Source organism: Macrotis lagotis, chromosome 7, assembly GCF_037893015.1.
Source record: "Macrotis lagotis isolate mMagLag1 chromosome 7, bilby.v1.9.chrom.fasta, whole genome shotgun sequence".
NCBI lineage: Eukaryota > Metazoa > Chordata > Mammalia > Peramelemorphia > Peramelidae > Macrotis > Macrotis lagotis.
In genome coordinates this window covers 174,627,898-174,639,995 of record NC_133664.1, presented here as the reverse complement: position 1 = coordinate 174,639,995, position 12,098 = coordinate 174,627,898, and the positions used below count along the sequence as shown (strand labels likewise).

The 12,098-nt window shown below is 33.6% G+C and overlaps 1 protein-coding gene across 4 annotated transcripts in view; it reads right to left on the bottom strand.

Annotated features, from left to right (window-relative positions):
- Positions 1–12,098, bottom strand: part of UPF2 (UPF2 regulator of nonsense mediated mRNA decay) — a 130,808-nt gene that overhangs the window by 76,361 nt on the left and 42,349 nt on the right. For all 4 annotated transcript variants that reach the window (XM_074194123.1, XM_074194125.1, XM_074194124.1 and 1 more), the window contains one exon: positions 6,515–6,712. In XM_074194123.1, coding sequence (XP_074050224.1) covers positions 6,515–6,712 — 198 coding nt within the window. The remainder of the gene's footprint in view (positions 1–6,514; positions 6,713–12,098) is intronic.

The following is a 12,098-nucleotide window of genomic DNA, read 5'->3' as shown; positions in this document are numbered from 1 at the left end:
TGACTGATGGGGGGTGTCAATACCTGAAGAAAGCTCAAGGAGGATAAGAAATGGCCATTTAATCTGGCTAAGAGATCAGTTTTGGTTGAAAGGAGTTAGGGGACAGCTAGGTAGTGCAGTGGATAAAGCACCAGCCCTGGAGTCAGGAGGACCTCAATTCAAATTTGATCTCAGATACTTAATAATTACCTAGCTGTGTGGCCTTGGGGAAGCCACTTAATGCCACTGCCTTGCAGAAAGAAAGAAAGAAGTTAGAAGCCAGCCCACAGATTGTTTAAAAAAAAGACACTACTCCCCACTATTGAATTTTTGGTAGTCCTATGATTTGGAAAGCAATTTGGAAATATGAAAATAGTAATTAAAATGACCATACCTTTTTTAGAGATTCAACTGGTTTATAACGTAAAGGGATCACTAATTAAAAATTACCATTATTGCTCAGAGTGTATTACTGAGACTTTTTTGTACATGGCCAATTCAGAAATTTAACTATTTTTTCTTACTTTCTCACAGGAATGGGGAGGAGTTGTTCTTTTGAAAAGAAAATCTAATTATTTTTTTCAAATATGACTATAAACATCAAAATATTTGTAGTAGCATTTCTTGTGGTAGCAAACAATAAAAAAAAGTAAATACCCATCAACTGGAGAATGACTAAATAAGCTGTAGGACATAAATGAAATGTAATATTACTGTGTTCCAAAAAATGACAAAAATGATAAATTTACAGATGAATAGACAGATTTACTTGAACAGATGAATAGTGAAGCAGAGCAAAAATATAATATACACAGTAACTACGACAATGGAGTGGGATGGAAAGAACAGAGACAAAAATGAATACTACAAAATTACAAAAGAATAAGCATGGCCCCAAAGAAGAGAGTTCTGAGTAGACACTCCCATCCTACTCTAGTAGAAGTGAGAAGGGGCAGCTAGGTGGCGCAGTGGATAGAGCACTGGCCTTGGAGTCAGGAGTACCTGAGTTCAAATTCGGCCTCAGACACTTAATAATTACCTAGCTGTGTGGCCTTGGGCAAGCCACTTAACCCCAATGCCTCGCAAAAACTAAAAACTAAAAAAAAAAAAAAAAAAAAAAAAAAAGTGAGAAGTCTACAGAGGTATATATTTGGAAAGGTGAAAGGAAGGGATACCCATCAGAAATTCTGGCACTATAAAAAAAATTCAATAAAAATGTATTTTTAAAAAAAAAAAGGAGCAAGGAAAAGAAGTAAAGACACATAATATAAATGACTCTTAAATTTAGTCACAAAGGGGAAAAGAAATATAACCCTAAGCTGCTGGAAATGGACAGAAGGGAGTGGCTTTTGCTTGTTTGTTTTTTGTTTAAAATAGTCTTTTTTTCTCCAATTACATGTAAAGATATTTTTAACATTTTTTTTAGATTTTTTTTTTGCAAGGCAATGGGGCTAAGTGGCTTGCCCATGGCTACACAGCCAAGTAATTATTAAGTGTCTGAGGCCAGATTTGAACTCAGGTACTCCTTTCTCAAGGGCATGTGCTCTATCTACTGTGCCACTTAGCCACCCCATTTTTAACATTTTTTAAAACAAAATTTTGAATTCCAAATTTTTCTCTCCTTCCCTCCCTTTTTTCTTCTCCCTAATATGATATGCAATTTGATATAGCTTATATATGTGCAATCATGTAAAACATATTTCCATTTAAGTCAAGCTGTGAAAAAAAGAAACGGAACGAAAGGAAAAACTACAAAAAAATTTAAAAGTAAAAATTGTATGCTTCAATCTGCATTCAGACTCCATCAGTTCTTTCTCTGCATGTAGATAGCATTTTCCATCATGAGTCTTTTGGCATTGTACTGGATCATTGTATTGCTGAGAACAGCTAAATGAATTACAGGTGGCCATCACATAATGATGCTGTTACTACATACAATGTTCTCTACTTCACTTTGCATCAGTTCATGTAAGTCTTTCTAGGTTTTTCGGGAAATCCGCCTGCTAGTCATCTGCATATAATATACACACTAGTATTCCATTACCTTCATAGATTACAACTTGTTCAGCCATTCCCCAATTGATGGGCAGATGCCATTCAATGACAAAAAGGATTGCTTTTAATGAACAGAGAAGAGACATAGTCATGTTTATGAGAGATCATCAGCAGAAAGGAAGAGACTGACGACTATTAGTAAAAGTGTGCATTACAGAGGGGAAAATGTGCTGAAGAAGATGGAATGGGAACAAGAATATTTGCAGAGGGATTGACTTTTGCCAAGTGCCCCCTCTTCTTGATCTGAGACAGGAAGGAAGGAAGAGATGACAATGAAAAACATCTTAGTGTTATGAGATGAGGAGAAAATAGGGAGCTCTTGATGAATGGCCTTAATTTTTCTTTTTTGAGTTTGAAGAAGAGTTCTCCAATGAGAGAGTGAGGGGAGAGTGGTTTCTTGGGAAGTTTGGGGGTGGGGTGGGGAATAGAAATGTTTGAAAAAGTCACTGTAGCAATAGGATAGTGAATCAATTAGAAAGGTGCAAAAAGATCGCCTTTGAGGGCTTACTTAAGAACATATAGCACAAATTTATAGAGATCCAGTCACTATGGCTTGCTTTCTCCAGATTTATTCATCAACATATGAATAGACACAAAGATAGTAGATGGAGGAAATAATCCAAAATTGGGATTTCCACAAAGGCTCTATTGACAGATTAAGTGGGCAAGGTATTTAGTAGAATAGGATAGTGTATAGCTCAATTGGTCAAGGAAGGGAGGAGAGCATACACAGTGCAGTGATAATAGTCCAGAGAAAACAAGAGTGGAAGGAATGAAGATTAAGAGTGAGAAAGAAGAACAAGTCTAGGGATAATAAGACAGAAGAAAACAAAGATCAAACTGATAAAGGAATTACCAGAGTTCATGAACACTTGTGAGTGACAATAAGATGAAGTATATCACTGTGTGTAGGTTAAATTGGAGTTGGAGAGTAGATCATGGGAAATAATAAATTGAGAAACTAAGTCAGGGTTCTTGAGGTACTACTAATACATTTATTGGAGAGTATATGGACAAGAGCTGGGGAGGAAAAGACCTTGGGGCAGGTGGTGAACTCAGCGTATGTTAGAAGAATAAAGGTCAAAATGTAGTATCTAACAGAATCTTGATAAGGTAGACTTCACAGGAAAAAAGGTTACTTGGTGGTGGTAAAGAGAATGTACTGAATAGACAATGGGAAGCAATTAGTATGCCAGTTCCTTCATCAAACTGGGGGAATAAGTTAAAGTATGCCTCATACTAGGGGGTGTAGCTAGGGATCCCACATCAGCAAGTACAAGCTAAATTTCAGTGAGTGCCAGAAGTGAGAAAGAAAAATAACAGCAAAGCAGAGGTCATAGTAGAAAGGAAGGTTTCTATTAACAGCCAGGAATTTAGAATCACTGGAACAGAGTACAACAGAGGAGTATGCTCATCACAGAGGAGTGAATAAAAGCAAATTATAAGTAACTGCCAAACGTGTGGCAGGTGGTGACACAGTTCTGTGAGCCCCAGGAGACTTGACTTCCAAATGGGCAAGAATTCCTCACAGGAGAAAGTACCATCTGAGGGAGTGTGAACAGAAGGCAGAAGCTAGCAATATGAGATGAATCTGGTCTAGAAACTACCTCCAGAGCACTGGAGAAGGCCCTTGGAGCTAAGACAGAGGCCAGTTTAGATCCATGACTGAAGCATGCCTTGACAAGAAAACTCAAAAGGGAAAAGGCCATAAAGGCAGATGGCTAAAGGTCCTGGGCTGGCTGAGAAGTCATAGAGCACTATCTGAGAAGTGTAGGGGAAATAAAAGAGGCCAAAGGGGGTTAGCTCGATCCTGGATTAACACAGTGCTCCTTGAGAAGCTGTGGAATGAAAGAGAAGCAGTAAAAACACATCACTGGAACTGAGCAAGGTATTTTTAAGGGTCAGAAAGGAGACAGGAATAACTTGGATAGAAGAATGAGAGTGTGCATGTTTGTGTGCATGTGTGTACACACACATATATAGGAATAAGGATAAAAAACTGATTAAACATGGAGCCAGATAATAGGGACCTTTATCCTCTTTTTTCATTTACATTATACTATAGCAATGTAAATATAAAGAACCACCATCATAAAACAATTGAAATTACAAAGAACATGCTTGGCCCCTACAGAAGATTTAATGAGAAGACATCTCTCTCCACTATTTTAAGGGTAGAGGGATTCCAAGAGTATGGAATACTACATATAGTATTAGTTTTTTTTCAATATATTGATCACTTTTGTCAATTTTTTTCTCTCTTCCTCTTTTGTAAAAAAAAATTGTTATAATGGACAAGGAAAGGACATATGGAGAGATACAATCCTAGTAACAAAAAGAGATAACAACAAAAATCTGTTTTTGAAAAAGTCATAGAATCTTACAAAACAGTTACATTTTAAGAGCTATTATAGTTTTAAAAAAATGGTAACAGTGTATAAGATGTAGGAGACCAAGCAGTGGAGTATTTCAGTAATATAAGGTGACAATACTTGCACTAAGTGGAGGTGAGGAAAAAGTATATTACAGGCAAGGGGACACTACAGCCTGCCCAAAGACAAGGAAACAGGAGCTGAAATATCATATACAGGGAATAGCAAGGAGGCTACTTTGGCTAATATGTAGAAGGCACAAAGAATAATAATGTGGTTAAAAAGATTGCAAAGGACTTTAAAAACTTAACAGAGAGGACTTCATATTTTATTCTGGACATAACAGGGAGCCCTAAAACTTCTTGAACAAGTAACAAGGTCAAACCACTGCTTAAGGAATTTCAATTTGTAAATAGCCACTATGAACTCTCTTCCACTTCAGAAAAGCTGGAGAAAGGTGGAAATAGGACTAGAAAGGTTGTTAGAACCAGGTTATAAGTGACCTCATAAGTCAAGAAAATTTAGATGGGAAAAAAGTAACCTAAAATTTAAGTTACTAATAGGTTTTTGTTAAGGTCTGATTTTTCCTCCTCTGTCAACTCAAGAAATGCTGCTTCCAAACTGAGGACACACTTTAAGTATTATCCATAAGAGAAGGCAAGAAGGAGATATGTATATTAAGTTCAAATCAAGAACACAACATCATTAAAATGAAAATAATTGAAAGAGGTAAAGTGAAACCTTTTAATTAAATAAGACTTTACCAAGAAGTATTTTTTTCAATGTCATAATTCATTGCCATATCTCTCAAATCCCAATGGCCTCAGGACAAAACTCTATAAATAAAAATCATATTTATACTATTATAGCATACTAGTACAATAAGTATCATTGTGGCAAACCGGTTTAGAACATAAAAAATTTTTCTTAAAGTCTGAAAAATCAGAAAAACTGTTGAGTCAACAAACATTTTAGAAATTAATCTCAGGCAAAGAGAATACTTTAGAAATACAAACACTAGAAACAGAAAAGAAATTTAATTTTGCTATCCTACTCTTCACTGAAATTTGGTATATGCTAGGGTCTATCTTAAAGCTGACAACTTAAGAGTTTCATAATGACATACTACAAAGATGGTATTAGTTCAAAGTTCAATGTAAACTAATTTTCATACTTGAGTTTCATGCAAGTATAGAGGTGATTTTCATCCACTATGATTCCTCTAATTAGCTTATATCCCAATGGATGAAGTACCATGAAATGTTTTCTTTATTGTTCAAGGATAGGCAACTCCTCCAATAAAAAACAAACTAAAAATAATCTAAAATTCTAAGGTTTGCTAATAAAATGCTAAGAATGAAAAAAACAATCTATGATACATTGCTCCTAGAAAAGAAATATAAACAATGATATATTGACACTACAGTACTTTAAAAATATCTGTACAATCACAAAGAACACAACTCCCAAACATTACACTTCACTTGAACCACAAAGTAACAATTTTTTTAAATGTTGCTAAAAGGTCTACCAAGGAAGTTCAAACAATAATCAACTGGCAGATCTCAAAGTCTTTAAATAGAAATATCCACATTGTACATCTATCACTTGCAGTTTGCTACAGTTGCTACCAGGGGAATCACAGGATTCCCTGAGCTCTCAGAAACAATAATCCCTACATCCAGACAAATCAAGTATTGTAGAAGTTCATAATCACCCTTCTAAGCTTTGAGGAATCAAGAAGTAGTTCCTCACAAAAAAAGACTGAGTACTCCTTGTATAGAAGTATGAGACTAAAGAAAGTCTGAGTTTTGGCTATTAACAATATCAGTTTACACACCATCTATCACATTTTGAAAAAACATTTATCAGAATCTTATATATATTGATTAAATGTTAATAAATACAATCAATATATTGGTAGCAAAGTACAGCACCTTATGATCACCTCAACTAAGTAATCTATATAGCAAAATTTATCCCAGACCATCACCTTAAAAGTATTAAAACTAACAAACTAATCATAATTTTAACAAAAGTAATAACCTCAGGCAAAATATTCTTTGAAACATATTTCTGTATATTTTGAATCTATTTGTAATAATTACCTTTGGAATCTTCTTTATTAGAGTCTTTGCTCTGATATGTTCTTTCATTGTCTTTAAACAAAATGGCTGGAACAAAAGCCTTCAAATCAATAAGGTTCTCATAAAAATTTCGAGCATCTTCATCCTCCCATATACCACCTTCTAAGTCATATTCTCCAGGTTTACCAGGTGTAAAGATATCAATTCCAGGGCCATGCTCTACAAATGAAGCACACATAGTCAGCACCATTGTACATATATTGAACACATCAAAAAATGAAAATTTATATTCTACTCAGCATTTTCATAAAGCTATTATGTTATAAGTCATACGCAGAGCATGGAAAAAATATCCAAATTAACATGTTACTTAAGTTAAAAAAAAAAAGAATCAAACTTTTATGAAGTCATCTTCACTTTTAAAGCACAAATCTGGAAAGAAAAACTTGGTATAAAAATGAAATGGAAAACAAAAGTAGATTTTTTTAACCAGTATTTACTCGAGTTCTAAACTTAAAAATTAGCAATTATGTGATATATTGAGTCTATCTTTATGAAAGTCAAAAATGACTAATAGAATATCCATGTCCTTTAAAGATCCAGCTTAAATCCCAACTCCTTCAGGAAGCACTTTGTAACATCTTAAGCAGTGGTTATCTCTTACTCTGCACTCTTACAGTATTTAATATCTTTAGCACTAATCTGACAGTTAATAGCTTCCATAACAAACGGCTATTTATTGTTTGTATTATCACCTCAATAAAATTATTGTTCTTTAAATGTTGGAGACTATATTTCCAAAGAAAATACTGACAATACCAATAATAGAAAAAAGACAAAACAGATACATGACTTGAGTCTTAAATATCATATTAAAAAATTAAAATATATATGCCTTTCATAGTTCTAGGAGGAGATATATTTTTAATCAAACAAATGACAGAGCTAATTAATTACAACAATAATGGGGAAAACTGCATTCAATTGAAGAGCTTCTGCACAAATAAAATTAACGCATCTAGGATAAGAAAGGAAGCAGTGAAATGGGAAGCTGACCATATCAAATTTCTGACCAAACTGTATCCAAAATATAAGTGGTTCATTAATGCTTCCTTTTTATATGTTGTTAATATGTGTCTTGAGACAAAACTTTTATTTTGAGAACTTCTTTAGTTACATCCTAGAAAGGCTAGCATTTTCTTTCACATGATTATTATTTATAAAAGTTCTTCTTTAACTCATTCATTGTTTAGGATATTTTTAAGTCTCAATTTGGGTCTGTGCCTTCTATTTGTGTTCCATTAACAGAATATGATCTTTACATCATAATTTATAAGAAATGTGTTTACTATTTCTGCCTTTTTATATTTATTTGTAGTTATCTCTGTGACCTATTTTATCACCTGTCTTGGGAAACTTTGATGTGATGCTCAGAAATGTGTAATTCTTAAGCAAACCCTGTTTAAAAGAGGCTATGAGCTTTTTACACCTAATTTCTCCAGAAATAAAAAAAGCAAAAATAATTTAAGATTAAAAGGAAATATGATTTCCATGCAAGCAAAACAATCTCTTAGACAACATTTGAAAAACAATTTAAGAATTAAAAGCTTTCCCAGGAGAATATGACATCTCGAAAAACCTACATAGGAACTATATAAGAAATAATATTAGAAAACAGTTTAGGACTTTTGAACACTCAAAACAAAGGACTAATTCAAAGAATCCAAATTGTCTCCAAAAAAAAGTCCTTTGTTGAATACAACATGTAGTAGTTAAACAATTCCTAAAATTAAAAAAAGTAGTTTAAACAATCAGGAGAAAAACCTTCAAATATAAAGGAAAGAAAATTTCAAAGTCATGAGATTGCTCTGCACCCATCAAAAAACTCAGAAGGAAATGGAATAATATGTTCCAATGAGCTAAGTAGTTCAAGATGCAACGCAAGATGTTATACGAAGCCTAACTATTAATAACAGCTGTACATTCAATAAAAGAAGTATTTAAAGTATTTCTAGAAAGAAAACCAGATGTGAACAAATCATTTGTTTTTCAAACACCCTAGACAACAGGAATACAAGAAAGGTAAATAAATATAGCAACCAATACCAAAATAATAATGATTAAAAAACCTAAGAGGCTTCTCTCTAAAAAGTGGCTAAAAAGGGAAAAATATTGAAAGCATCAGAGTAGCTTTTACTAATGCATTGTGGAATATCTTTTTTTCAGTCTTTTAAAAAAATCAATAAAAATTAATTCTAAAAAACATTAAAAGAAAGAAGTTTAGAAAAAGTGATGAAGTTTAAAAAAAAAGCTACTCTAGTGAAGTTTAAAAACTCATTCATTCCTAAATCAAAAAAGTCAAATAGTCACAAGCCCAAAGGGTTCTTTGAAGAACTTAAAAAGGACTTCCAAAAAATCAAATGAGAGATTGATAAGAGAAATCCAAGAAAAATCAAGAAAACTGTTAAGTCAATTAAGTGAAAAAAATTAAATTAATAACTTTAATAACTTTTATAACTTAATAACTTTTTAATAACTTTTTGAAAACCAGAATTGAGGGGGGAAGTTAATGATATTATAAAACACCAATAAATAAAACAAAATCTAAAAAGAATAAAAAGTAGAAGGTAAGGAGAGGCTAGGTGGCTCACTGAATAGAGCACCAGCCCTGGAGTTAGGAGTACCTCTGGGTTCAAATCTGGCCTCAGAGAATAATAATTACCTAACTGTGTGGCCTTGGGTAAGCCACTTAACCCCATTTGCCTTGTAAAAACCTTAAAAAAAAAAAACAAAAAAAAGAAGATAATGTGAAATATCTTTTCAGAAAAACAATTGATCTAGAGAACTGATCAAAGAGAGACAATATAAAAATTGTTGACCTTCCTGAAAGTCCTGACCAAAAATTCTTGAAACAATATTACAAGAATTGTTAAGAAAACATGGCCTGAAGTTCTAAACAAAAGAGATAAAGTGGAAATAGAAAAAAATCCACCGATCTCCACCTGAAAGAGTTGCCAGGATAAAAACTTAAGAGGAATATCACCAGTCAAATTTCATTTAAGGTAAAAATACTGGAAGAAACAAGAAATCACTCAAAACATAGCAGCTTGTACATTAAAAGACTATAATTCTTAAAATTTAATTTTCCAAAGAGCAAAAGAGGGGTGGCTAGGTGGCACAGTGGATAAAGCACCGGCCCTGGAGTCAGGAGTACCCGGGTTCAAATCTGGTCACAGACACTTAATATTTATGTAGCTGTGTGGCCTTGGGCAAGCCATTTAACCCCATTTGCCTTGCAAAAACCTAAAAAAACAAAACAAAACAAAAAAGCAAAGAGCAAAAGAGGTGTAATTACACCTCAAAATAACTTAACAAGTAAAGTTGAGTATAATTCTAAACAAAAAAAAAAGGAAATATTTTCAGGTTTTTGTGACCAAAAAAACAATGGAAAATTCAACATATAAGATTCAGGTGGAAATGGAATAATATGTAAATATTTACTTCTTATATGTGAAAATATTATCAGTACCCTTAAGACTGGGTCATAACTTGGGTTATTTGAAAGAAAGGTTTAGACTGATGTGAGTAAAACAAGTTAATTCTAAAAAAACAACAACTGGGTAGGGAGGGGTAAAAATGGAGAAATTATCCCATACAAATGAGATGTGAAAGAAAGAACTGCATATAGAACTCTAGGAAGAGAGCTAGCTGTGCTGGAACCTTACTCTCATCAGAACTATTTAGAAGGATATAAAAGTCTTCTAAATTTATTAAGAAATAAGAAGACAAGGAGATAGAATGCAGAGGAACTTTTAAAAAAATAAGTATAAATTAAGATTTAGGATAGGGGAAAGGATAAGGGAGGGAATACAAGAGTGTTAGATTAAGAAATAGGAATAAAAAGTACTGATTAGAAGTAATTGTTGTTTGTACTTTGGACATCAGGGATATGAGACTATGACATTCAAGTGAATTGTATTAAAGTGAGGGAAGGCTATGCAAAATCACTTTCTTCTCTGAAAGTATCTGGATCCAAGAGCCAGATATGACTCAAAAAGACAGGAGATAGCCCTGGATAGAGTGGAAGATCCTGGCTTTTTTGAACTAAGGTATTTAACAGGTCTCAGTTATATAAAGACCTGCCCATTCTGTGACATAGGTTAGATAATAAAGAAATGAAGGAAAGTGTAGGGGAAAGGAAAGGGAAGGAAAGAGAGAAGGGAAGGGAGGAGGGGAGAGCGAGGGGGTGGAGAAAGTGGGGGGAGGGGTGCAGAAAAAGGCAGGCAGACTTGAAGGGATAGGGTAACTAGGATGAGAAGGATAAATAGTGAGGAAAAACAGGATGGAAGGAAATACACAACTAGTATTATAACTTTGAATGTAAAAGGGTGAATTTACCCATAAAATGGAAATGGATTAAAAATCAGAATATGACAATATGTCATTTACAAGAAACATAATTAAAATCAAGAGCTAGGCACAGAGTTAAAAATAAAGGGCTGGAGTAGAATTTATTATTATGTTCAGCTGATAATTTTTTCATTTTTTTTTTTTTTAGGTTTTTGCAAGGCGAACCGGTTTAAGTGGCTTGCCCAAGGCCACACAGCTAGGTAATTATAAACGTCTGAGGCCGGATTTGAACCCAGGTACTCCTGACTCCAGGGCCAGTGCTCTATCCACTGCTCCACCTAGCCAACCCCCAATATGATCATAAGCTTGAAAAATCCTAAAGATTCAACCAAAAAATTAGTTGAAACAATAATTTTTGCAAAATAGTATGATGTAAAATAAACCCACATAAAAAAAAATCAGTATTTTTATACATCATCAACAAAATCCTGCAAGAAGAGATAGTAAGAGATACCTCATTTAAATAATTGTAAACAGTTTATAATACCTGGGAGTATACCTACAAAACAATCTCAGGAAGTACATAAACATAATTATTTAAATAGTAGAAAAATATTATTTGTTCATGGTTAGGAAAAGTCAGCATAATTAAATATATCAATTTTATCTAACTAATCTATTTATTCAATTCTATCTCAATTAAATGCTAAAAATTTTTTTACTGGTTTAGAAGAAATAATAACAAAAGCCATTAGGAAGAACAAAGGGTCAGCAATTTCAAAGAAACTAATGGGGAAAAAAAGGAAAGGAAGTTTGGCAAAACCAGCCCTTCAAATATATTAGAAGACAGTAAAATAGGGGCGGCTAGGTGGCATAGTGAATAGAGCACCGGCCCTGGAGTCAGGAGCAAGTACCTGAGTTCAAATCCGGCCTCAGACACTTTATAATTATCTAGCTGTGTGGCCTTGGGCAAGCCACTTAACCCCAATGCCTTGCAAAAACTTTAAAAAATAAAACATCAGAAACTATTTGGTTCAGGTTAAGAAATAGAGGGGTAAATCAGTGAACAGAATAGACATATAATATACAGTTACACAACAGTAAAGGATTACAGTAACTTCTGTCTTACAAATGTTAAAGATTAAAGGTTTGAAGACAAAAATTCATTATTTGGTAAAAATTGTTAGGAGAGCTAGAAAATAACTTGGCAGAAATTGTGCATAGATCATGTACAAGATAAGGTCAAAATGCACAC